General features: G+C 44.8%; 2 protein-coding genes across 3 annotated transcripts; both read right to left on the reverse strand.

Moving 5' to 3' along the window:
• Positions 1 to 205: 205 nt before the first annotated feature.
• On the reverse strand, positions 206 to 7,944 carry LOC311310700 (histone H4 transcription factor). Of its 2 annotated transcripts, XM_084440229.1 has the most exons (10): positions 7,874 to 7,944; positions 7,082 to 7,295; positions 6,409 to 6,635; positions 5,108 to 5,219; positions 4,849 to 5,001; positions 3,272 to 3,346; positions 2,381 to 2,501; positions 1,735 to 1,873; positions 1,489 to 1,613; positions 206 to 1,362 (listed from the first exon to the last, which is right to left on the reverse strand). In XM_084440229.1, the coding sequence occupies exons 2-10, from the start codon at positions 7,233 to 7,235 to the stop codon at positions 945 to 947; spliced, it is 1,524 nt and encodes a 507-aa protein (XP_084296355.1). In that variant the 5' UTR covers positions 7,236 to 7,295; positions 7,874 to 7,944; the 3' UTR covers positions 206 to 944. The 2 variants fall into 2 exon arrangements, with proteins under 2 accessions (XP_084296355.1, XP_084296356.1); XM_084440230.1 differs by lacking the exon at positions 7,874 to 7,944 and having other exon boundaries at positions 7,078 to 7,228.
• A 15,704-nt stretch (positions 7,945 to 23,648) lies between these two features.
• map6b (microtubule-associated protein 6b) lies at positions 23,649 to 27,064 on the reverse strand (the record flags this gene model as incomplete). Its single annotated transcript, XM_084439964.1, has 3 exons — positions 23,649 to 23,852; positions 25,360 to 25,579; positions 26,337 to 27,064. 3 exons carry the CDS (start codon positions 27,062 to 27,064, stop codon positions 23,649 to 23,651), a joined length of 1,152 nt encoding a protein of 383 aa, XP_084296090.1.
• Positions 27,065 to 27,273: the final 209 nt, after the last annotated feature.

The following is a 27,273-nucleotide window of genomic DNA, read 5'->3' on the forward strand; positions in this document are numbered from 1 at the left end:
CCCATAGAACTACCCCTGTGACTGTGGATGTCAGAAGGTCCCACTCTGGCTTGCTAATAGACCCCAATAATCACTGGATCCAGTGAGCAATGCTCTCAAAACCACTGTAATCATTTTGAAGGACAAACCAGTGTGCAGAGTAACAGTTTATTTCCATTTCTAACAAAAAACATGAATGTGTCATGTTATAGTGTTTGTACTCCACTGAATAGTAGTTGATCATGTGGCTATCAACTCATAGATTTGTCACACAATGTTACAGAATAGCAATGTACAAAAACATAACTTGGTAAACATATGAACATACAACCTGAACTTCTTAAAATAAACTGCTGCATTAGTTGTCAGAACTTATTCTGTGATCCTCTAATACAACCAGCAACCTATTTACAATGATGAATGCAAATTAATTTCATAAAGCTGAAAACCTGAGAATCTTTCAAAACAGCTCAATATATCTGGTTACAAAGTTGCAATCAACTAAAGCTGCTTGACACCTGCTGTGGGGTATCATCATGTAACCAACTACTAGCAACTAACTTAATTACAAGAAAAACATTCCATGAAGACTGTAAAAAGTTAACAATCTTTACATTCAGGGCTCAAGCTCCCGTCTCTCCTAGAGATACTGTAGGAACCTTCCCGCGCCATGGGAGATAAGATGGGAGAGATCCAGACCTCACATGCTCTCCAACCGCAACCTCGAAGAGCCAATGGAGCAGTTTCTCTGCTCATTAAGGTGAAGTGCTTATTTCAGAAATTGCCGTCTGTGCTAGCACTTGAGCGTGGAGGAGTAAGGTAATTATTTAATTAGATTGGTGTAGAATAGAAACCAGTAGAGGTCATCACTCAACAGTAGCAGGATTGGAGACCAAAATGATAGCAGTGCCATTCTGTTGGGGCACCAAGAGGAACCCTATGGAACCCCTCTAAAACCAGCAGGGTCAGACCACATCCATACCCAGGCCCCTGGCTACTTCAGTCAGGGCCCTCACGGCTCCAGAGGGCCCACAGGAGTCCGACTCGTCCTGGGTGGTGTCATGGTCCTCCCTCATGTCAGGCACACTATTCAGGACACAGTAGACGGGGGAGTCATTGCCCCCGGGGCTGGGCTGACCTGACATGGCTAAGTCCTCCCCTGCAGACAGCTCGGAGGAGTAGGAGGGGGAGCATGAGGAAGAGGAAGGGGAGTCAGAGATGTTTTTGTCCCAGGTGGAAGCTCTCTTGGCCCGGCTGCCTGAGCTGAGGCCCCTCTGAGATTTGCGCTTTTTGGCCATGTTCTTCATGAGCTCCTGTGTTACCTCCACTGTCTCATAGCGCACCATGTTCAACTTTAAGTAACCATCCTCGTCCTCTTTGTATCTGTGGTACAAATAAAATGAGAAGCTTATTTTATTTCTAGTGATAAGCTTCTGTCTCGTGATCACATTGGGGCATCATGAGAAAGATGGTCAAACAGTGCTCATATCGAGCGCAGGCACTTCTCACCTGAATCGGGAGTGTCCTGACGGCCATTTCAGTTGGTGTTTCTTGCGTAGGTGAAGAGTGAGAGTGTAGCACCAGGAAAACGTCTTATCACATATATGGCACTTGTATTTGGAGATCATGCCACCCTGCAGGGGATATAACAAAAAAACAAAACACTTCCAAGTCAACTGTGTCCATCTCTAGAATCTGGAGTCCTATAGTTGTATTGAATGCTGGGTATTTTTTTATCATCCCCTGCTGCCCAACCTCATGTACTCTCTTGTAGTGCTGGTTCATGGTGTGGGCCATGCGGGAAGAGTAGCCACAGCCCTCCACTGAGCAGTGATATGCTGCTCCCTCATTATGAGTCTCCATGTGCTTCCGCAGGTCATGCGTGTTCTTAAAGCTGGGACATAAACAAATACAAATAAGCACACAACCTAGATAGATTAGATAGAAAGACAGACAGATACTTTAATGATCCCCCTCAGCGTTGCCAGATGGGAAATGTTGAAGTATCGTACCAGAGGCTTAAAAATATCGTATTTTGAGAAAAAAATTATTGTACGCGAGTTATAACCAAGAGAAATCGGCATAATTGTGTAATTTAAACAAACACAGGGGAGGAAGTTCAGTATATCCTGATCTTGTCGGGACTCTGGAAATGAATTAAACTGATTATTGATCATACAGAGGGCAAGATTATCGTACAAATACAATAATGATCATACATCTGGCAACGCTGATCTCCCGAGTGGGAAATTTGCAGTAATGTAATCAGTGAATGAACAGTTTGCCAGGGTCAGTTCTGATGAGGTAGACAATTTTAGGAAGGGCTGATTATGATAAGATGACAAGGCGTCGGCTAATGGGGATCCATTCAACAAACAAACAATTTCGGGGGCTGCACCACCTGCTCTCACAGAAGTCACAGGGAAATGGACGCTCGTCACAATGTCGAAACTTGATGTGGATCTTCAGAGTAGCAAGAGTGGTGCATGTCATGTCACAAAGCGGACACTTTACATGGTTCACTGGAAGAGGCAGAAAAGTTCACATTAACACACAAACAACGCTCCCTCCCACATAGGCTATGCAATATACTGTATATATATCATAGGCGCAGAATTTAGGGGGGACGGTGGGGACATGTCCCCATCAATATTCAGAGACTACTGAATTGTCCCCAGCAATAATTTGGTACACAAACGCTTAACAGATCTCCTTCTCAACTAGTCCTGCCTATAGCCAACGCGTGAGAGGCTGGCTGTATGGTTGAATTTGGTTGCGCAGCTACAAAGCAGAGAGCCTCCATCAACCCTACAGTTCTGTGCACATAAGTACGGGAAATTCCTCACATTATTGATTCAGTATTGAAAGAGCATTTTATTTTTCAATACGGGACAATCCCGTACGGCAATGACTTGCCTACCATTGCAACCGTGGCAAGATTTGAGCCATGCCAAGACTCACTTGCCTACTGAATTGCATAACGTTAGTAAACAAACCAGACATGTAATGTTTAAGTACGTTTTTTGAACCCTATTGGTTGTAGCCATCAGGATAATCAGATCTGACTGTAGGTCAAATGTATGCTTTTTTAATTTTATATAGTGCAAAAAAAAAATCTGCTATGCGCGCTCGCATTTAATGTCCCCACCAAAGCTCAGATCAAAAAATACGCCCTTGATATATATACACACACACACACACACAACATATTGATAATATATACAGTTCAAGCGCAAGACTAGTATTTTTCTTAATTAGAAATTTCACGTGAGCCAATGGAGTAACAACTTACCATGCTGCCGAATGTGGTCTCTCAACAACCTCTCATTAGCAAAGCCTTTGTCACAATGCTCACATACCAGGGACTCTGCAGGTATCAGAGAAAATTCTATAAGCCTAACCACAATCAAATACAGACATGCACATCTTAATAACTCAGCATACAATAGAGTGAATGAACGCACAAAGAGACGCATTGAAATACAAAGAGCTTATTTTATGGGCTTGGAAGAATAACTGCTACTAAGATACTGTCTGGTGATGCTGATGCTGAAGTCATTGCATGCAAAGGATATTTGAGCACATATTAAAGGGTATTTTAATCATAGAGGGCCACATTGGCCGAAATGTGCCATTACATTCATCATTGGGAGCGACAGTGTGCACATTTCTATTCTTTACTTATGTCATGTTTTAGTCGAGCACCTGTAACTATCCGTTTGAATGTGCGTGCATCATCCTATCATATTTTAATCAGAGCCTAATTTCCGCCATTATGTTGTTGATTGATTGAGATCACTTTCACCCGGGGTCTGTTTCATAAAGCTGGCTAACTGGGTAAGCCTGACTTCTGCACAAAGTAAAACCTGGAAAGCTATGTTTTACTTCAGTCCATGTTCCAGATTTGAAAAGTTTCCAGGTTTTACTCATTGCAAAAGTCAGGCTTGCTCAGTTAGCCAGCTTTATGAAACAGACCCCTGCTTCCATGCTGTCCTTTATGTGGGCATACAAATGTTGATAATCCTGGGTGCAATGCAATTCCACTACCAAACTCACTTTAACAGGGCAGTCTGTCGGGGTTAAATTGAGTGTGCATACCATCATCAAGTCAAAAGATTGTTAAATCCTTTATTTTGTGGGGACCTATTTTCTCTGTGGAAGTACAGTGTGACCTTTATTTTGAAATGTAAAAAAGGTTGCACCAAAACAATGATGTGCACTCTCACAAATGCTCCCAATTATATTGTGAGGTCACACAGACACAATTTTTACAGATTAAACAAAAAATGAGTACGTACTACATAAAGTGTATACATATTGGCAGGTCTGAGTAGTGTTGTTTTGTTGTTGAGAGCTGGATGCGGCATGAAATTTTACGGAGGCGGCCGCCTCAAGTTTGGTAGTTAGAATGTGCTGTGTAGCATGGAGGTATAATACATTATATCTACAATTTATAATAATTTATAAACCATAGGGTGTCATGCATGACTATAAACATGTAGAGTTTTATAAATCCTTATAAGTGTATTATATTATGTGTTATGAATGTGCTTATGATGCTTTATAAACATGACCTTCATAGAAAGAAACCATCAATACTTTTAACACCTTAATTAGGGGGGACCATGTACAAAAAGTTCATTATATTTTCAAATTATAGCTGTCTGTCTATTGTATTATTTCAAATCCAAAGTAAGTGAGTACAGAACCAATACTTTTTTTCCCCACTGTCCCAATCCTTACGCAGGGCACTAATCACATAAGTTGTTTGAAGACATATCATAAAGCGATATCACAAAACCCTTGTTAATCCCCATGTGAGTCATATGGTAGTCAGAGAGCAAGTTAGGCAGTGCTGGCTTCACTCACCCTCTGGCTCAGCCTGCCTTTGGATGTGGTCGAAGAACTTGGTGTTGCTGGAGAACATGCAGCCGCAGGTGGGGCAGGCCACCAGGCGCTCCTGGGTGTGGCTTCGCAGGTGCTCCTTCAGACGGTACTTGATCTTGAAGAAAGCGTCACAGCCTGGGAATATATATGAAGAGGAAACCAGAAGAGTCAGACCACCATATGGCCCATGGAAGGACACAGAAGAACAAGGTTTGCTGATCTCAAGTGAGCCAAGACTTACCTCTCCAGTTGCACAAGATGGCCTGCTGCTGGTCGGGGAGAGGCTGATGCTCAGTGCAGTGGATGTGCATTTCCACATGTCGGTAGAACCATTCTGGATTGTTAAACGTACTCTGTGACAAAACAGTGAAAGTGTATCATGATCACAGAGCAGCAAATTTGCTTGTAGTGGTTGTGACAAGTAGCATTACAATAAGATTTCTAAATATGTACCATATTTTGGCTGAGGCTCAAACCTATGACTCTGGGATTAAGATTCTCACAATCTACCTGAGCTAGACCGGAAGCTTCTGATGCTATGAATGAAGACGGGAGGGCTGACTTTGATTCCTCGACTGGTCGATTGCTTGATCAAAATGCTCTTGTCCGACCAATATTCTATTGGTCGAGCAATCAAAGTTTATATTTTGTTAGTCACTCTGGCTGCGTCCCACACACATGCACAGCCTCTCTCCTGCTTGCAAAGTTGACTTCTTGTTTCCTAACTATATGGTTTATATTAAGACATCAGGTCAAACATCCCCGTTTTCATAATTTTGTGTTGACTGTAATTTTATTGCAGAAGGCAGCACCATTTTCATTACATTTTCATAGCTGATACAACAGAAAGAAGCCCAGAAGAAACCCACAATGTTGAAGAAAAAGTTTAAAAAGTTGAAGAAAAAGTAAGTTGAAAATCTATATTGATGTTCTTTTTAAATCTTATGTTGTTTTTATTGCTTTTTATTTTAATATCAAGACCTTAAGGCTACATTTTACAATTTGGGCTGCTTAGCGAATTTGCATCAGAGTATATATATATATATATGTATATTTTTATTTGTATCATTACCTAGGCCTACTATAGGCCCACAATAAAGATGATTTGGATAAAATTAAATTATGTAATGGCAGTGCATGCAAATTAATGTATTTAAATCTTTTGGAAGGATAGGCTATTAGGCATGGAAAATGGGATCATGTAGAACAAGTCTGGCGCAAACCTTAGGTCGGTGTGCAAGCGGCCTACTGCATGGGCCTATAAGCAGGCCTACATAAAAAAGACGAAATTATATCCTAATAAAATATTAAAATACCATAAAGAATAATGTATGCTGAACAACAAATTACTTGTTGAATACTAAGAATAATCAGCCCAACTTGAAAATGTAGGCCTAAAAAATAAAAATAAAAAGACCAAAATTGATTGGTCAGGAAAAAAAAGATTCCTGTCAGTCGACCAAGATTTTTTTTGGTTGAAGACAGCCCTAGAAGACAGACATCTCTAATGGACTCTCTACACCTCATTCATTATAGACTTACATCACAGTGCTCCCACTGGCATACCAGTTCCTCTGTGATCTCAGGGACCAGGTTGCTGCTATTCAGATCCTGGGTGCAACTGGGAAACTCTGGGTGGGATTTAAGAAGCTGCTCCCCGATGAACTTAAGCTTGCCATGAAAAGTGTGGAAATGGGCATGGATCTCTAGCTCCCTGGGGCTTCCCATGGCCAGGAACTCACAACCCCGCCACAGACATGCATAATCATCTGGAGAGGAGAAGAGGGGAGGGGAGGAGAGAAACATTACTTTACTTTATTGAGTTTATTTGATCTGGGACAGTGCATACCAATCCACCGTGATATACATGAAGCATGAATAAAACTGTGAATATGCCAGCATTAGCAGGGTTGCTAATTTTCAGCTGCAGTCCCTGGGCTAGATGTTAAAGCCTGGTAAAACACATAGAATAAAAAGACATTTTAGAACTTATAAGAAAAATAGCAATACAATACGATACAACAATACATGAACAACAAACAAAGGTACTTCAGTTGTTTAATATATGAATGTGAAATTCCTCTATGCAGGAAAAACACCGACTGACGGACATGATTGGGCCAAGACAAGCTTCACTACTTTGTTTTGACTATTGACTATTTATGCTACACACATAGTTAGTGTCTGTCTACTGGGAGGCTTAATACTTACTTACCCAGTTCTTCCAAGGCATCCCTTTCTCCAAGGTGATCCCTCAGATGCATGGACATGTGCTCACTCAGCTCCTCCATGGAGTGGCCTAGGAAGGTGCAGGATGCCCACTCACACGACACCACCAGGCTAGACAGGTCCTTCTTCCTCTTTGCCATGGCGAGCTGGCTGTAGTGCTGCGCTGCGCTGCCACACTGCTCCCGGCTTTGTAGTAATATCTTAGTAGAGGTAATGTGTGGCTTTAGATCAGTCAATATAACTTTCAATTGTTAACGAACGTGGAGCTCCACAATGGGATCGGTACGTCGTATACGTGATACAAGGGGCTATAAGACTTCCCAATGTGGGGGTAGTTTTTTAGCAAGCTGAATATCATCTCTGGAGCGTATCCTAGATAACGGGTAGCAGACAGCTTCTCTAATTTACCATGGGCGTTACACGTAGTCTTAAATTAGGCCTAATTCTAGCTAATGTTAGCAAGATATTAAATAATCTCACAATTACATTATTCTAGTTATCAACTATCGTTGGACTGGTTCGTTCGTCGCAACCGGGGAGGTTCTAACATAGTTAACGCTAAATTGCCTAACGTTAGCTGGCAAGCCAGTTAGTTAGCTAGCTAAGGTAAACGTAGCTAAATGTTAGCTGGGTAATCTTGCTTTCGCCATTCCTAGCCTTTTATAACTCTCCCTACCTATTTGTTAAATTAGCCAGCTATTTTAAATGGCAAGGACAGCTAACAAGTTAAGCTCACCGAGGTATATCTTAATGCATTCAAAAACAAATTTAAACTTACTCATGGACTATGTATGTTGACCCTGGGCATCCTTAGTCATGACCAAAACACTTCTCTCCCTCCAATGTTTGGATTCACTTCCTCTCAGCCACAGCGGAAGTTAGCTGCTACTTCTTCTTCTGTGGGGTTTTCCGGCGGTTGGTATCCTAAAAGTTGTCCGCCATCTACTGGAGCTAAAAACGAAGGTTACGTATTGTAACCCCAGTTCTATGAGTGGAGCGGAGCCCCATAGGGGGGCGCTAGCGCTCCTATTGGTAACCCATGTTGGCATGCCAACAACCAATCTGAAGATAAACATGTACTCTTATCGTCCTAACCAATCACAGACCCCCCACCTACTATAAAGGTGGCTAAACCCCAGCAATCTGCTCTCCCACACTAAGTCAGACGAGCTAGAAAGCTAGAGGCAAGGCCCGGAAAAAACCCTATGGGGCTCCGCTCCACTCGTAGAACTGGGGTTACAATACGTAACCTTCGTTCTACATCGTGGAGCTACGCCCCATAGGGGGGCGCTAGCGCTCCTATTGGTAATAGGCGGAGCTCCAGCGATGCCCACAATGTACGCGGGCCAGGCCGACATAAAAACATCAACCCACTGGAGGCAAGGGAGTACACAAGCACCACACAGTAGTAAAGTGCAACTCCCTCCACCCGAACCCCAATGGAGGGCCGGTCAGGCAATAAGACGGGCGGACGAGGCAAAGGACCGCAAACGGAACGCAAGGGTCCCCTGGTGTCCACCAGGAGCTAAAAACCAAATGCCGCGCACCCCGCACAGGGGGCGGAACAATGGTCAAGCTGCATAAACATGCAAGTAAAATTGGCCGGGAAGTTACCGACCAACACAGCCACGCCATCTCAGGGCGTGGCCCCAGCAGCGACACTCAGGACAGAGTCTGCCAGGGAGCTAGATGGCACATCCAGTAGATAGAAGCGGATAAAAGGCGACGGTGACGCCCAGGACGCCGCAGCACAGATATCCTCAACACACCCCTTGAAAGAGCGCAACCGAAGCGGCAACTCCTCTAGTGGAGTGCGCGCGCACCCGGCCAGGCAAAGGGCGACAAAGGGCGACCGATCAGGTCCGCAGCCAGGGACCCGGGCAACGTCACCATCTTGAATTTGTCCCTGATGACATTCAGACGAAGACGTGCGAACCAACGTTGTAAGCCACGCATGTGCAGGAGGCCCAGTGGAACCACCACGTGGGCCGATGACATTAAGCCCAGCAAACGCATCACCGTCAGAGCCGTGGCCACCCTCCCTGGCAGGCAGATAGAGAGTGCCTGGGCCAGAGCATCGCGCCTCGGAGCCGCCAGGGACGCGCGCATCGAGACAGAGTCCAAGTTGAGACCCAGATAAATGACAGACTGAGACGGGCGCGGCGTGCTCTTTTCCCAGTTGATGGCGAATCCCAAGCCTGTGAGATGAGTCACAAGCTGGGAGGTGTGCGACCTGGCCTGAGCGGCTGACGAGGCGAGGATCAGAAGGTCGTCCAGGTAGGCGAGCACTCTGATGCCCTCGCGCCTCAGCAGTAGAATCGCCGTTTCTAGGCACTTGGAAAACACCAGAGGAGCCAGCGCATAACCGAACGGGAGCCTGGTGTACTCGTAAGCCACACCCTGGACGGCAAAACGCAGAAACTTTCTGTGACCCTCTCTGATGGGAACATGAAAGTATGCGTCCTTTAGATCTATGCTTGTGAAGAAGTCTCCCTGGAGAACGGAGTCCAACAGGTGCCTCACTGTGAGCATACGAAAATGCCGTTTGGCTACGCATTTGTTCAGAAGGCGCAGGTCGAGGATGGGACGCATCCCCCCTGTTCGCTTCGGGACGAGGAAGTAACGAGAGTAAAATCCCGCCCCCGAGCGGCTCGGTGGAACCACCGCTATCGCCTCCTTGGATAGGAGCTCCGCTATCTCCGACTGGAGAGCGTTCTCCTGCCGCGGACCCGAGACCACAGTCTCCACCACCCCGGTGAAGGACGGAGGGTGGGCGATAAACTGAATCGCATACCCAGATGTCAGGATGCGAAACAGCCAGCGAGGGAGGCATGGCAACCGCATCCACGCCACTCTGCATCGCTTAACCTGTGTAGCGGTAGCCCTTGTATCGCTCACAACGCAAGGAAAAGGAGCATCGCTCTCATATGCAAATGAGGCAGACGGCTGAAGTAGCGGAGCCCAGTCATTGTATGCAAATGAGGCCGCTGCCGACATAGACTCAGTCTGTGTGGAGGCAGACGCCTTTGAACTTGCCGCGAAAAGTCGGGGAATCTTGCTCCCATATGCAAATGAGGCAGACGACCCATACCGATGCAGCGCAACGGAGGGAACCAATGACGTACGATCATTCAAATTTGAAGTATAGCAGAGCGAGCGCTAGTTCGCTTAACGGTCCTAACGACATCAACCGTCTCTCGGGCTGTGTGCGAGAGTAGCTTAGTCGAACGAGACACAGGGGCTTCATTTCCCAGCCGTTCACGATGGTGCGGTACACGAATACCTGCGCTCACCGTAGAAGTAGCAGAGAACGCCTTCCCAGTATTACACACCAAGCGAGACACAGGATTAACTCTATGGCGAGCCTTTCTCTTGGAAACGGAAAGTTTAGCTGCCGAAAGCTGACCCGTGGAGGGGGAAGGCTGCCCGACAAACTTCCTTGATATCCCCGCCGGGGTAGGAAGAGTAGCCAGGCTAGCGCTAGCTAACTGAGTGGATGAACTGGCCCGTAGTTTACTTGAGACATGATAACGGGGCAGAACAGCGCTACCCTCCACAGACTTAATTCTCTCGGCAGAGAGCGGAGGGGCAGGCGCAACCATCTCAGAACCAGAACCCAGAGACACATTAATCATAGCATCAGACTGTCGAGCATGGAAATGACACAAGTGACCACCGGTGTACACATGAACATGCTCTTTATTGTGAGAACCCCTAATACAGGGACCACAACCATCCTCTAACGTGAGGGGAGGGCCATAGGGAACAATAGCAGCCTGAGCAGACGTTAATTGTCACGCATTAGTGCCGGGCTTCTTTCTCTTCCACTGCGGAGCAGGACCTTGGCGAGCGGTGTAAGGAGCATGGGGAGCCTGAGCGGATCGCTGGTTCGCGGGAGGGGGACCGGGGGCAGCCCTCGGAGGGGCGGACCTCGCCTTCCTCTTCCTCCTCTTTACGGGGGCACGGGAGGCAGCAGACTGGGTCCTCTTGACCCCGAGATGCCTGGCCACCAGCTTGGACTGCTCCTCAACTTTGCCGAGGCGTTCCAGGGTTTCGCCGGCGGCAGAGCCGAACAGCCCGGACCGGTAGATGGGAGCGTTCAGCAGAGCCGTGCGAGCTGTGTCGTTCACAGAGGAGACGCCCAGCCACAGCAGGCGATGGTGCAACATAGCGTTAGCCATGACGCGGCCAGTGCAGATCGCGGCAGCCTGGCAGAGCTGCATGGCCGCTCCAGCCGCAGCTTGGAGGTCGGGAACCCGTTCGGGCGATGGCGAGGCGCCGCTGCTCAACTCCGATGCCAGGGTAGTGACCAGGATGGAGATGGAGGAAACGGCGGCCGTGGCCTGGGCAGCGAGGACATACATGCGGTCGGAGAGGGTAGCCGCCTGTCGGTCTCGTGACCCGGGAAGCTGAGGCTTCTTGGTATTGCTCCACGCAGCCGCGCCAGGAGCGAAGTGGGCGGCAAAGGAGGGCTCGAGCGCCGGGATGCCACCGGAGATGTCGCGCTCATAGCCGGACACACGCGTGGCGTCAGTCCAGGCGCGAACCGGGGCCTTAGCCTGCTCGAGAGGTGCCACCCAGGTACTCTCGACAAACTTGTCGATATGTTCCATGACAGGGAGGGGCCGCTTGATTCTCCGCGTCGAGAGCTCGAAGCAAGAAATGCCCCAGAGGTTGGTGCAACTCGCCTCAGGCTCTGACGGGAGGGGGATTCCGATGGAGACCGCCGCGCGCTCAAGTATACCGGGGAACACCCTCCGGAATACGAGCGGCTTGGCCCCACCGGAATCCCGGGGCTCATCGTCTGGGGGGCCGCCCTCGCCGCCGGCGCGGGGCTCGGAACCAGACACAGATGAGCCCGTGCGTGGGGAGGGGCCCTGGGAGGCGGGCAACTCCCCACTGTCCTCCGAGTCACTTCTATCCCCAGAGTCGTCGTCGGAAGGCTCGGACTCGCAGGAGGGGAGAGGACAGGGGACGGTACTCCGTGCGCGCCAGAAGTCCAGGCGGGCACGCCTGAATTAAGAGGGCAGCAGCGCGCACTGGGAGCACGGCGGGTTGGGAGAGACTCCCTCTTCAGCGTGGCTCTTCCCCAGGCACGCCACACACCGGTCGTGGCGGTCGTCCGGGTCCAAGGCACCACAGCCGCAGTCCTCGACCCGCGGGGCATCTTCCAGAAGAGGAGGGGCGGGGCCGTCCATAGGGGATCCAGCAGCGCCGGAGTCCCTCAGAAGTAGGTCGCCGCCGTTCTTCTCGCTCTTCTTCGTTCTCTTCATATTCTTCAGAAGGCTTCCTTCAGGTGCTTGATAGCTCGTCTGAAATGGGAGAGGAGATTGCTGGGGTTTAGCCACCTTTATAGTAGATGGGGGGTCTGTGATTGGTTAGGACGATAAGAGTACATGTTTATCTTCAGATTGGTTGTTGGCATGCCAACATGGGTTACCAATAGGAGCGCTAGCGCCCCCCTATGGGGCGTAGCTCCACGATGTAGAACCTCTACGGGATCCGGCCATTCAGACCATGGATGTATTGATATCAGACTCTCCCCATCAGGCCGGTTTCTTTCAGAAACCCAACCAGATACTTCCTGCCTCGCCCACCACTACCCCTGAGCCTACCAGCCCAGTCCTACCCATTACCTCCATCATAACCTTCCTCTCAGATACATATTAATGGTGCGTTCGTTTATAACTGGGAGGTGGCAAATTGCGACTTGCTACTAGGAATTATTAAATAAAACACCGCATAAACTCGCACTTCCTCGTCGCAAATTCGGATATGTTTCTCAGCCCCCAGTTGCTCGAATGCACTAGATATAACTAGGTAACTGTGATATAATGGTATATAGCTCGAATGCACACAGGTCGGAGGTAGGTATTTTGCCACTTGCGACTTGCCACTTCCGACCACAAACGAACGCACCATTAATACAGTGCATGAGTACATGATCCACAGTTTCTGGAACCAGACACACATCAGTTTCCAGTAGGATGTTCTTCCTCCAGCCCACACAACACTCTTCTCCTCAGACTTAAGCTGAATCCCAAATCGCGCACTTAGGCGAAAGTGCAGAGCACTCGCGGCCTTGTGGCCTTACATGCGCGTTCCCGCTAAGTCCACAAGGGCTCAGGGTAGTTCCAAAACGGAATTGCTAGGTCCACAAGTGCGCCACGCCGCCATTTTGCGCACTGTAACCGCACTTACCGAAAGTCCGCAATTTCACGGACTTAGGAGCAGAAAATACCCACAGCCCACCGCGTCTCATGTGACACAGTGCTTGAGTGCATCCGAGTCATGATCCGAGTGCATCACACATAAATGATGACATTTGCAGATAACACAACATTTATCTTGAAATCCACATGCTGCAAACATATCCCACCCAACCTAATTTTTAAATTATTATTAAATTAAAACAGACGTCAATCGGTCAATTTGCAGAGCTGAAGGGAGCGTCACAGCAGCCTCTGCGTCAGAGGAACGCGGCAGCCAATGAAAACGAAGTGGGAGGGGCATTGAGCGAAACTGGGAGTGCTGTCCCATTTAATTCACGGCCCTGCACCCTCTGGCCCTTCCAGCCGACGTCAATTAAGTGCTCAGGCCACAAGTGCGAGGGGCCGCAAGTGCGGTTTGCGCACTCAGATTGGGATTCAGCTTTCGAGCTCAATAGCTGTATCAATTTGTTCTCTCTGAACTGCAAGTTTGGCCAGCTTGTCCACTCTGTCATTCCCTAGAACGCCCACATGCGCAGGAATCCACAGGAAGGAAACCACCGTACCCAATTTCCGCACTCGGGAATGCCCTTCCATAATTTCGGACAGCAGGTCTGGCGAGTACTGTAAGGACCTAACTGAATGCTGCATAACCCAGCAGCAGTCACTGCAGATCAGAGCCCTAGGAGGTCGGGCACGCTCAACCCACTCCAACGCCAGCCAAATGGCATAGCCTACAACTCAACTGTAAAAACACTCAAGAACTGACGTCCGTTGACCTATAGAAACTCCATGACTAGGGACTACAACTGCAGAACCAGTGCGTTCAGACAGCGGGTCTTTGGAACCATCCGTAAACACCTGCACAGGAGGTTAGCTACTGCATGTCAAACGTCTTTTTGGACTGAGCATGGTCAATGAGTATGGAATGCCAAGAAGAGACACTCCATTCCTTCTGCTAAGGAACCAAATCACCCTGGGGCCGAGCCGGGCCGCCACCATTTTGGACTGTCAAGTTGATTGCACAAGCTGTGCTGCACTGTTAGTTGTCAGTGTCATGCACTCACTTTTTCATGTTGATACTTCTGTTTACCAAAGAAAGTAAGTAAGAGTCCGCACACTAGCTCCCATTTAGATTATTTATGGACAAAAAATATAGATGTGACGTTTCGAGCAACAATGCTCTTGCTGACGGGACACATTGGTCGTAGTTTGGTAGACTTGCGACGGTACCAACGGCGGACCTAGCTGACACCTAGCTGACACTTGCCTATACATCTATACATGTTCAAAAATTCCACCGTATCTTAGAAAACACTAAAGTCATCCTAAATCAGTTACCAGTGGCTAAGTGCATTTGAAGTATCAAAAAAGCATCCATAAGCAAAATTACAATATCCATGTCCAACATATACAGAAAGGACCCTTCAGTTTCAGCTCAGAATCTTCATACTACTGGTAAATAACTCCCCCCACCCCCGGCAAGCCATATGTGTGTATAACTGAGGTGATGCTTTTTCGAAAGTTATTTTCCAGGGCCGTGATTACATCAACCTGTACCAGGCAGGTTAGAGATCAGTGTACCTTGTAACTCAGAAATGTGTCCTGTGGATCATCAGGGACATCTGTGGTCAAGATGCTACACTCTTCACAAAGAGTTTTTCTACAACCTTACTATACCCAGCTATGTCAACTAGTACATTGCCATCATGGTCAATTCCATTTACAGGCGCTAATATCGGTAGCGTCATCACACTCAGCAGGTCCAGCACACGCTGGTGGAAGGAAACCCTCAGTGGGGTTAACATGAGACGGCAGCACAGCATCACTGCTCTGAATGAACAAAATACTTACAAATCAAATAAAAATTCAAAACTAGTCAAAATTCAACGTAGCACTATTACAAATGAATATATTACAAGTGAATTGAACAGCAGGGCCTGAGTTGAATAGGCCTGCTGTAGAGGATCTTCATTCACACTCTCAGGTTTACTTGGGGCAGGGATAGAATAGTCCATTGGCTCTTCTTGATGAGTAGTAAAACACATAGGGTAATTTATTGTTATGCATACAGTGTATGGTGTGAAAATAAATCTGAATAACTTTGCAGGTTGTCAGTATCTGACCGGTCCATTGGCTTCTCCACTTGGTCACCGGCAGCTCCACCAGAAGTCTCCCTAGCATAGTTGTGCTTGTCCCTGACCATCTGTTTACAGATGCTGATACTGGTGGCGTCATCACACTCTGCAGGTCCAGCACACGCTGTGGAAGGACAATATATTACCACCACAGTGTACAACGTTATTCTTTCTCATATGACTTATTCAGTTCAGCACATGGCTAATTAGGGGCCAGGCAGCGTAGCTGCCGGAACCCTATTGTATTTGCCTATATTCTTATTATTAATATTATTATTATTATTATTCTCCATCTTCCACTGAAGTCTGACTTCCCGTGGACAAAAAATCACCAAACTTTGCACATAGCTCCAGTACTATACCCAAAGTCCTCAACTGCATTGTAGGTCAATAAAGCTGAAGGTGGCGCTACAGCAACAGTCTAAAGTTTAAAACTTAAAAAAAAATCATAACAAATCAGCCATAGGTGCTATCACTGTAAAACCACCATGTCAATGTAGTCCCAAGTGAGACAAAACTTGACCTTGCAGGAATTTTGAAGTCATCACTCTGATTTTTTCATAAACTGTAAAACCTATCAAACCTATATCCTCCCACATTTTTTGTTCAATTGACACAAAAATTGATATACTGTATCTTCAGACTGTCCTTACCAAACGAACCTCACAGATTTTTGAAATATGAAAAATTGAGCCCACAGCACATCAAAAAGTTTTACTGTTAACATTTCTGTATACAGTTCCTATTAATTCTCACCAAATCGATGTCTGATCATTCTCATAAAAAGTGACAACATTGGCCACACATCCAAGATGTAGTGTGATTATTTTTCAGAATTTTATCTCAAAAATTTCATTTTTACAAATATGTTTAATTCTGTCCTCTGAAACCAACACTTCATACAGAGAAAACTACATTACCCAAAATCCAACGCAAGCTCCACGAATCGGAGACATCGCTGTTGGCAACCCTACCCAACCCCCGCTGAGGATTACAATGACTAAATCGATTGATTGGCAACTGACTGAGTACACAGCTGCTGAAGTTAATGTTCAATTATGAAGAAAAGCAAACAAAACCTGTAAAAATTAATAAACATATCGCATCCTACATTTTTCAATCAATTAACACCAAACTTGCTACACTGGATCTTCAGACTGTAATTCACAAACTCATTGACCAGATTGTTGAATTATCAAAATCGAGCTTACAATGCATCAAAATGTTTTCCAAATGTTTTACGATACGATTGTACAAAATGAACATTGGAATGTCAACTTTCTTGTTGTCTTCCTATTCTCTCGGTTATTCCTAAACTTGTCGGAAATTGCCTGGCCCCGCCTCATCGCTGCGTAGCAGCTTTAATTCAGAATATTGTTAATGTGTAAATAACGGTGTTTCTGACACCGCCATGTCGATAACTGGTCTGTTATTGTCATGGCTACCTAGCTAGTTATTGTCATTGTTAGTGTAACCACTGTAAACTAGCTGGAATTGCACTTAGACTTGCTTTAGGTTGACATGGTTTTTATCTGTCCTGTACACAGAAAAGACACCACAGTTAGTCTATAGAGATGGACAAGACGGTCACAGACGAGCAGTGGGACAGTCTTGTCCATCTGTATATGGCTGAGATGTGATGCCTGTCTGTGTACAGGTCAGAAAAAAACAATGTCAACCAGGGACGTGTACAGATATACACTAGATGATGCTAGAGCACCTGCCCTTTGCCCTCTGGATGAGGCAAGTGCCCTTTTGAAAGTTAGTTTTCTGTACTGTATGTGGCCCATGGTGACATCAATCAATTCACGATTAAAAGTGTGTAATAATAATGCCCCAAAATGCATTGGAATTTTGCTAGACCCCCCACCACACACACACACACCAGAGATGCTCACAAGTAATTTTTTGTCCAAGTCAAGTCTCAAGTCTTTGAGCTCGAGTCCAAGTCAAGTCTCAAGTCTTTTGAGGGCGAGACTCTGTCAAGTCTCAAGTCTTTGGTGTCAAGTCTCAAGTCTCTTGTGGTTGTAATGAGTGTTATACCATCTGCTGCATGCCGTTTGGTCTGGTTAGAACCACGCATAGCTACTGTATATATCCTATCTGAGGAGTTCAAAGCATGTACTGTATTATCACTCCATCTATTAGCATACATTATTACTTAGTTGTTTGGTATCATTTTAAATAGTCTATTGCAATGTAAAATGAAAAAAAACAATGACATTATTTCGTTTAAAGTTAAAAACTATATTTTAACATTTCAAAATTTCAATTCATAAACTATAGCCTAGTTTCAGTTAGTTAGTCAGTTGCTGCCCTGTCCCTCTGCACTGCCACTGACCTCTTGTTTTGCTTTCTTGAATTCAGTAAACCTGTAGACGAACAACATGGAAAACTAATTAAGTTGCCAATTACAGTACTGAGATCGGGATGATATAAATTTAGCGAAAAAATATATATGTGCAGCAAAGCCCATCTGGAACCATGCAGAGTTCTCAGAGGAGATTGATCTAAGCTAATGTAGGCTACACTATACCATTTTTAGGGTGGCTAAAAATGGATAGACTAACTAATCTACAAGTTGGTGCAAAAAGAATAGACACTCGGAAGAACCACAGGGTGGTGCCGTTGACTAACTCTGTAACGTTAGCGTGCCAGGGAAAAGTGGATTGCATTTCCCAGCATGCCCCAGATTAGAGAGGAACGTTGGTACATTCTGCTACCTAGTGTTCTTTCTGTAAGTAGTTTGGCTTTTGAATTGAAGTACCCATGAAAGCATCTTTATTTCACCCACGTAACAATACACTACAACAGACCCTATAACAAACCTCCCTTAGCTAACTTTATACTACGGTACAGCATAAATGAAATGTGGATATGCAAGCTTGCTACTACTAACGTTAGTCTACTACTAAGTTAGCTACACAAAGCTCGCTAGCAGCAGCTTGCCTTGCTGCTAGCTGTAGTGGCTTTGTAGCTAACGTTAGCTAGTGCCAATGAGGTTAACTTGATTAGATTGGCGTGTATCCCTTTCTATGATTTCTAGCTCTATGATGCTGAGCCAAACGCGTTTGCTAACCATCGTCCATAGGTGTAAGGTGGTCTTAAAACCCGATTCTGGCCAGTCTTTGTCACGTGTTGGCCTTACTACAATATCAAACATGTTTTATATTCTCGCAAGTCTTTAGTCTTGTCTTATGCAAATTGTCTCGTTCAATGACGTGACCATTATCAACAACCAATAGGCGATTTGCAGAATCCTAGTCTGTGACTTAAAACTCTTTTAAAAGTCTTTAGATGTGAGAGGGTGTCAGATGACAGTCTTTTCAAAATATTTTAAAAGTTTTATCAAAGTCTTCTAGTGTATGGACAGTAAGTGCGTCCAAGTTGCAGACTCGAGTCCCCATCTCTGACACACACACGTGCCCCTCCCTTCCCTCTCTTCCTTTGTCAACATGAATGCACAAAGCGGACGCAAATGGACGCGCGCTGCAGCAGCTGAGCAGCACTGCACACAGCACACACACGTGCCTGTAATGTTTTTTTTTTTTTTTTTTATCTCAAACTACTTTAATAAGGCTGCCGGCGGTTCCACGCGCCGCACATAGTGACCTTATTTTTCACTGAGCACTTGCCCCTCAAAATGTCTGTGCACGCCACTGATGTCAACCCGAAGCAAGGAGCCATTCCTGCTAGTTTACAATGGTTACACTAGCTAACTTGCTAGCTAGCACCAACAATTACCTGTCAGGATCTTTTGTGAGCAGCTAATGTTAGCTAGCTAGCCTAGCTAGCACTGACAGGTCCAGTAAACTTCCATTTCTACACTTTTATGAACATGGTAAACAATTACCTGTCAGAATCTTTGGGCAACCGGAAGGCAAGCTTTGGACATGTACTCCGATAGTCCTGACAATTTATTCAGAACACTGTTTTCGGTTTTCCATAGCCCTTCTCAGGAACTGTGAGTGCGCTGATGACATAGCATCTGCTACCACAGTCCTTTCTGCCAACATAGGAAATTTTGACTTTTAAATACTGTAGTCGCCAAGTTGGCGGCGCTTGGCACTCATATTTAAAAGTGTAAACATTTCAAAGCCACTCACCAAAGCAGAAACCCCTATTCTAACAAACGATGGGTTTTGAACGCTTGGCGCTACCGTTAAGTGATCTTTTCAGCCGGTTTTTGTGGCATCGTCATTATTTTTCGAGGTAGTTTCGAGGATTTCTGACCAGATGGGGCGCTGTCCGCTATGTGGAGTTGTATGGCAGTTGAAGAACACTACCTTGAAAAATAATGACGATGCCATTATGAAATGTTATTGAAATGTTTATTTGACACTTTCAAATATGAGCGCCAAGCGCCGCCAACTTGGCGACTATTTAAAAGTCAAAATTGCCTATGTTGGTAGAAAGGACTGTGGTAGCAGATGCTACGTCATCAGCGCACTCACAGTTCCTGAGAAGGGCCAGGTTTTCCAGATGTTTTTTCGGCATATGCTTCATATTGACCTTACTGGATGAATTTGGCTGCAGATGACAGTCCATAATGGTGTAAACGCTACATGGGCACCCTCTTCAGGTGGGTGACAATAATTCACCTAAGTGTCCCTCTTGGCATTCCATACTCTTTGGCATGGTTTCAACCAATTAACCACAACTAGAGGTCACTGTTATCTGTTACGAGCGTTCTTTTAAAAAGCATAGCAGAAGATAGATACATTTAAAAAGCATCTGGTCAATACAAATCTTGTAGATGAAGTTGAAGAGTTAAAGCTGCATAGGGGAGTCTGGAGATGTCCTCTGCCTTAGTAAGTAACACTTTGCCAAGTAACACTTTGCCTTTCAAAGAAAGATATCTTTGCAACCATTGATTCAGATTATTCCTAGTCTTCTCAATAACATGATTACAGTTCAAGGAAGAAGTTCAAGAAGAGTTGTTTTTTGTTATAATGATTTGAATGATTTTTTATTTGAATGAGTTCTTTAACAGGAACACTACTGATAACACTACTGATAGAGGGCATTCTACACTCCCCTAAAGCTAACAACTTGCATTTCTTGGTGGCATAGATCAGAGGCCTTTGAGAAACAGTCAAACATACTGATCGCAACCGGAATCTGAGATCTTTTAAAAGCAGTGTAGTGTCATCCGCCTGCTGACTAATAACAATTTCTCACTCTGGAATATGAATCTCCTGTATATCACTCAGTTTTATATAATCTGCAAGGAGTTGGATTACACGTAGGAAGAGATAAGGAGAGATAGGACATCCTTGCAGTATCACATCCTAGAAAAACTCTTAAAAATTTATTTTTTTCAGACAGTGAAAATGAAATTATGCTCTACAGTGTGAGCCATTGAAGTGGTCTGATGAGCACACCATTTTTTCATGAGCATACTGGCTTCCAATACATCTTACTTAAGTGTTTTTTTGTTGTTGTTGTAACCTTTATTTAAGTTGCGCATAATCAATGTGCATTAAGAGCCCACAGTGAAATACCACAAATATTCTTTTCTAAAATGTACATTGATTTGTCTTGGAGGAGAGCATTATTTAGTGCCTAAATTCGAACTAAAACGTGGAGAACGAAGCTACATTGTCTAATGACTGCCAGTTTGGCAGCCTTGGTGCAGATTTGGAGACAGAGGTTCTCTGGGTTCTAGACCTACTATCTGAACAGCAGAAGCTGTCTTTCCAGATCTGTTGATTGGCCCATTACTAATGAATAGGAGGTGTCCATTGTGTCTCTCTAGGGAGGAGGCCATTGTGAAACTATTTGGATAAAAGCGCTATATAAGTGCAGTCCATTCATTTAGGGGGGATTCTTGTGGTTAATCTTCATTTTTTCCAACCAATAGCTAAACTTAATGACTGAGGAGCAGCTCCTCTATCAACGTTCTCAACAGTTTCTGTCAGATAGACCTACAGTCAGACATTTTATTGTAGATTAGCATTAAAATACCACCTTTACTCAATGAAGATCGGCAGAATGGAGTCTGTGGGTTCTTTTGGATGCAACAAGACAGTCAGGCATCATTGCATTAGGCTGTCCTAATTTCATCTCTGATTCACCATTCAATATTTCATACAGCCATCCTAACATCAACTGAATAATTCAGTCAGTTTTATTTCAGGCAGACTGAAACACCGAGTGTTTAGCAATATCCTTCTCGTACAGAGTAACTGATTAAAAGTGAGAACAGTAGATAGATCATTTCTATTAAGGCAAGGCAAGTTTATTTGTATAGCACATTTCAGCATCAAGGCAATTCAAAGTGCTGTTCATGAGACATTAAGAGCATCAAGAAAAAGTGCAAGAAACACATAAAAGGTAATATAAAATGAAATTTAAAAAAAGGACATTTAAAACAAAATGCAGGAAAAATAATATAATATTCAGCAAAATACAAAAAAACATTAGTAACAGTCTTCACCATAGGCATATAATTCCTCTGAATCTTTAATGCTTACTGAAATAAAAAATGTATGACACCAAGAGGCAGTTTTGGTGCCATTCTTGCCAATGGGTTTGGCAGAACGTAAGTCACATGACAAGAGAATCACAAATCATTTATTCCTTTACATGGTGTATCTCTACATGCTGAGCTCATTTAGCATCTGTATCCAGGTTGGGGTGTGGTGGTGCTCAGGGGAAATATGAGTCTACTGTGTACTGGGCTGTGAGAGTGATGGTATATCAAGAAACGTCAAAAACTGATTCAAACACCACTGTCTTTGATACCATTCTTGAATAAAGAATATAAATCACACCAGAGAATTTGCTTCGTCATCTTTAATAAGTTCATTCAGAGCAAGCTGTGAAAACAAGCACACAAGCACAACACATCTGCAGCAGTATGACATCTTATTGTAGTCATTTCATTCGGTTTGAGCACAGATGTCTCAAACTGACAGCATATAGATGAGAGGTATAGCACCGGGTGTGGTGTGGAACAGTAAGACTGAGGGCATACAGAATAGAGGCTTGAAGCAGGCAGGCTGCCGAGGTCCAACACCAGAGGGCTCTCACCCCTCACACACGCACACACATACACAGTAGTTGGATACAACAGACAGGGACAGATTGATGAAAGAGTGAAAGAACAGTCAAAGTGTTTCAATCAAAGAACAGTCAGTCACGGTGTTTCAAAGTGTTTCAGACAGCAGCAGGGTAAAAAGCCGATTACAGATCTTCAAGTATCTTATCATAACACTTGAGCCCATTGAAGGTGGTGGTGATTGAGTAAATACAATATGTTCTCCTAATTTTTATATCACAGGCCTACATATGCATATTTTTTTTACATTTTACTTATTTTGCACACAAATACCTTCACAGATTAGTGATGAAACATGGCTTAATATTGTCAAAGCGGGGTGTGTCATAATGAAGACAACTGTTTATACTGCACTAAAGAACTGGAAATTGAACATAGCTTACAGTGATGCTTGTAAAGGCAGAAAACAATGCTGGTGGGTTGATATAATAGCTACAAAAGCTAAAAGACTAGGTTGCTAGCAGTATAGGTGCTTCAGTATGTCATGTATGTTTGTGTTGACAATTATGATGTGACATCAGACTATCACTACACATGCAGCATTCTTGAAATTATTTGCCACTCTTGGATCTTCTTGTGAATGACACTGTATTTTACAAGATAGAAAGTGTGACTGTGAGAGTTGTACACTTGAATGCTACTATTCGACCAGAGATCGGGTCTTGCATGCAGCTGTAGCAATTATATCAATGTCCAATTGGTTTCTTAGCAACCAAACCGGGGAAACCAGATATCCTGCTATGCTATGTGATTAAGATTCATATCTACAAGAAACCACAAATTCAATGCAGTCTAAGAGATTGCAAAGAGGAACCACTGACATGTCTTCTATCATTATTCTAATGATACAGTAGGCATCTATATTCCACTGAATCAGCTATAACAGCTGTATAGTTCTGATTAAACAGAAATGCAACAAAATTATATACAAATAATGTACTCAACAAAAGAAAACAAGCAGTAATGCGCGCGCGCGCACACACACACACATACACACACACACCTGCGAGCTGAACATATAGTCCACAAAGAAAAGGATGAAAAAACAGATGACAGGATAGACAGAACAGGGTGAGGGTCCTCTAACTCATTAAGCAGCCTTTAATTCCCCCAAATAAATAAGTACAGAGGTGTTCCTTTTCTTCACTGTTTCGACTCTGCCAGTCTGTTGCTTATCTCTTTGCTCTTCTTTGTGACACTTCCCTCTGGCTTGGCCTCTGGAGTAGTTGTGGATGTTTTTTTCTTGGCTGACTGTGAACGAGCAGTCTGCTTCTCTTTGGCCTTTTTCACCATTTTGTTGGTTGTTGTTGGCGTCTTTTTAAGTTTGGAACGAGACACGGGCTTATCCTACAGAGACACAGAGGGGAGATGCAAAAACGGTGGGTCAACCGTGCTTCCAGAACATCCTCAGTCTACTTTGGTTTAATTGGACATATCAAGCGTTAATTCATTTCAAAACGTTTACCCTTGTCTCATACTTCCAACAGATGCAAAGCCCTATTCTGAGCATGCAATACATACTGACCTGCTACTTGCAATGATCAAACATAAACAGGCAAATGTCACCATGTTGTTGGTAACATTTGCATTAAGTGGTTAGTGTAATGATATAAAATACTTGTGCACTGGTGTAGATATTCTTAAACACAAGGTTACCAAAATAAGAACATAATGCATGTTGTCTGTTAGTGCATGAACAACTAAAGTAGCACTTTAGTCCTCTTTTGCTAGAAGGATAGTATATATATGTATTTTTTTAACACTATAGGAACAGACAAATGAGTACCCTTTGTCTTTTGTTTCTCCGTTGAGACTTATCAGAAGAGTTAAAATGCCGTGCAAACAAATTGAAAAATGACTATTTTGATCTCAGTTCCTGCTATCAATCCTTCCACTTTGCTTAACTTGACTGAAATACATTTTGTCAATCATCTTATGGGTATATCTATACTATATCATCCATCTATCCATCCATCCATCCATCCATCCATCCATCCATCCATCCATCCATCCATCCATCCATCCATCCATCCCCATCCGTCCGTCCGTCCGTCCGTCCGTCCGTCCGTCCGTCCGTCCGTCCGTCCATCCATCCATCCATCCATCCATCCATAATACCTGTTTTTACCCATCCATCATTCATTCCTCCAGCTAGCCATTCATCAGTAATTTAGCGAGTCCTAAAACATATAGATGGCACCACTGAACTCAGCATAATCCCGTAACAAAAGAGAAAGGTAAGGTAAACTCTGAAGGTGTGGCTAATAGCTTTGCAGAAGGATTGAATCTGGCAGCTGGGTGGCAATGTGACCCTGGTCCTCTTGGTCATGGTGCATACAGTGTGAGTTCATCTAAGATCAACCTCCATGCCTTCCAGAAGAAATAGACAACACACCTGACTACAGCAGATCTAGAATAGAGCTGCTCTCAGTCTCAGAACAGTCCTACAAGAGTGAGAGAGGGAGGGGCCATATAAACATACAGCATGCAGACACATGAGTTTCCTGTCACTGAGACACATGCATGTTGAGCACGGAGATCATGGCTCATGCCACTAAGCAAATACTGGCACACTACTGTAGATCTAACAGAACTCATAGAGTTTAATATATGAATGCTTGTTGTTGATGGAATCTACTGTACTTGTGAAAGAGAACTACGCAGACGAAAAAATAAATCCTGTGGGTAACTAGTCTGGGATCATACACAATGCATAAAATGTAGACTACCTGGCCTCTCATCGCAACTCACAATTTACAGTGACATACTGGTGATATGAATATGAGGATATTCTGAGTGTATCATGGCCTCTGAGTTGAAGGTCAATCTGAGTCATGTGTATAGATGGGCTCACCTTGGTGGGCTCCTTGCCTGGCTCGCTATACAGGCTGCGTATCCTCCTGCGCTCCAGCAGCTTGTTATCAGTGGGCTGCACCTTGGCCTGCTCCCCCTTGTAAGTAGCACTGTAGCTGGTCTCCAGATTGGTCTTCTCTTCCACTGAGGGTGCTTTGTACTGAGACTGGGCCTTGATAGGCTTCACTGGCTTCACATCCTTGTACGCCTTGAACTCAGTTCTGAAAATAAAATAAGCCAGAATCCAGATACCACAGATGTCCTTAAATGGTTTAATCAAGTGTGTGCCATTTTCTGCTTTCAATAAAATTTGAGTGGACAGAAACCCCCATTGACCAAAACAGACTTACACACAAAACCCATTGACCTTACAGCACAAACTCAGCAAAAGTACCATATGAGGCGGGGCCAGTGTGGGCTAGACTGAACAATACACATGAGATTTCAGACCCATTTACTGTCTTCTATGCTCTGGACACTGTATTGACTAAGTAATTCTATCAGGGAGGACGAATGGGGACGGGGGATCAATACTGCAGCAGCTATCTATGACAATAGTCTGATAGTCAAGATCACAGGAGACTGAAACGAGAGAATATGCAGTATCAAATATCTCGCCAAAAAACACACAAGCGATAAAGCTGTCAAGCAACACACCATAACGAGAGTGCTACCAGCGAAAAGCCTGTGCTACACTAATTGAAAGGGACTCTAGATTTGATAATGCTATAACTTTATATATTTTGGCCTGACGTAGGCCTACATTAAGTGGTAGGATAGACTACTGCAAGGAACAAAGAGAGGATGAAAATGTGGTCACACTTTATTTTGATAATTCCGTAAATGATCCACAGATGGGTCATCTAATTTCTGGTTGTGTAGCCTAAAATTAGCCAGGATTAGGTTAAGAGATGCGGTTTGGTTTAGGGTTGTTAATGGGGCTAAGTGTAACCTTAGTGTAGCTACAGTCTGACTCACCTGTAGGAGCTGCCAGTGGAGACAACCTCCTTTATCTGTCGGTTCAGCGCGTCTGCTGCCGCTCTTCCTTTCCTCTCCGCGGTGACATCAGCCGGTGTTTCTCCGATTTTAGCACTCACTTTCCTCTCCGCTGTCTTCTCTTTCTTCACTGGTTTCTTTGCGGTCTCTTTGGATTCTTTCTCTTGTACCTTTTCTTCAATTTCACTTTTCTCTACCCCGCTCTCGACCTCTGAGACTGCATTCGTCTGGGCGCCCCCCTGCCCCCCTTCCTGCGCGCTGATGGAGGTGGGGCTGGGTTTGGGTATCCAGGGATGGTCTCCCTTTTTCGGGATAGGCCATGCTTTATAATCCTTCTGATACTGGGTTTCGTTGTTGAAAGGGGTCGCCGAGGGGTGATATTCATTTCTAGGCTTACAGCTGGGCTCCGGGCGCACTTTCCAAGCCTTAAAGTCCTGGCGCATCACGGACGCACTAGAGCCATCTTTACTTAATGCGGCACCTGCGGGCGGTGCCTTGCTCGCTGCCGCCTCCTCGCCCTGCGGAGGCTGGGTTTCTACGGCGATGGGGCCGGTCCTCTTCTGTTTAGTTTGGGGTTGAGGATGAAGGTGATGCACTTCGGCCACTTCCGAGTATTTCGTGAAAACCAAAGGCACAGCGATGTCTCCTTTGTCGAATTCACTCCAGAAGCGATTAATGCAGCAAGCCCGCGTGATGCACGGCCATGCCATGATCCGTGATGGAGATTTAAAAAATAACTAGACCACTGAGCTAAATTAAAGCAGGTTTTCTACACCAGTCTCTAGTGCTGAATGAACGTCCTACTCACGAATATCGAAGCGGGGATAAAATGCCCCCTGCGCCCACTCAATGTATGTCCAGTCAAGGAAATATTCGTCTCTGCCTGTCTATTTCCTTTTCTATTTGTCGAGAAATCTCA

This window comes from Borostomias antarcticus, assembly GCF_949987555.1.
Source record: "Borostomias antarcticus genome assembly, chromosome: 1".
Classification (NCBI taxonomy): domain Eukaryota; kingdom Metazoa; phylum Chordata; class Actinopteri; order Stomiiformes; family Stomiidae; genus Borostomias; species Borostomias antarcticus.

What these genes read in the sequence shown, in the direction of transcription:
- LOC311310700 (XM_084440229.1), bottom strand. Translation starts at nt 7,235, where the DNA reads ATGGCAAAGAGGAAGAAGGACCTGTCTAGCCTGGTGGTGTCGTGTGAG. An exon ending in CATCTTGTGCAACTGGAGAG is followed by an intron (nt 5,002 to 5,107) that starts GTAAGTCTTGGC and finishes ATATATTCCCAG; the next exon opens with GCTGTGACGCTTTCTTCAAG. An exon ending in TGTGACTTCTGTGAGAGCAG is followed by an intron (nt 1,874 to 2,380) that starts GTGGTGCAGCCC and finishes TTTATGTCCCAG; the next exon opens with CTTTAAGAACACGCATGACC.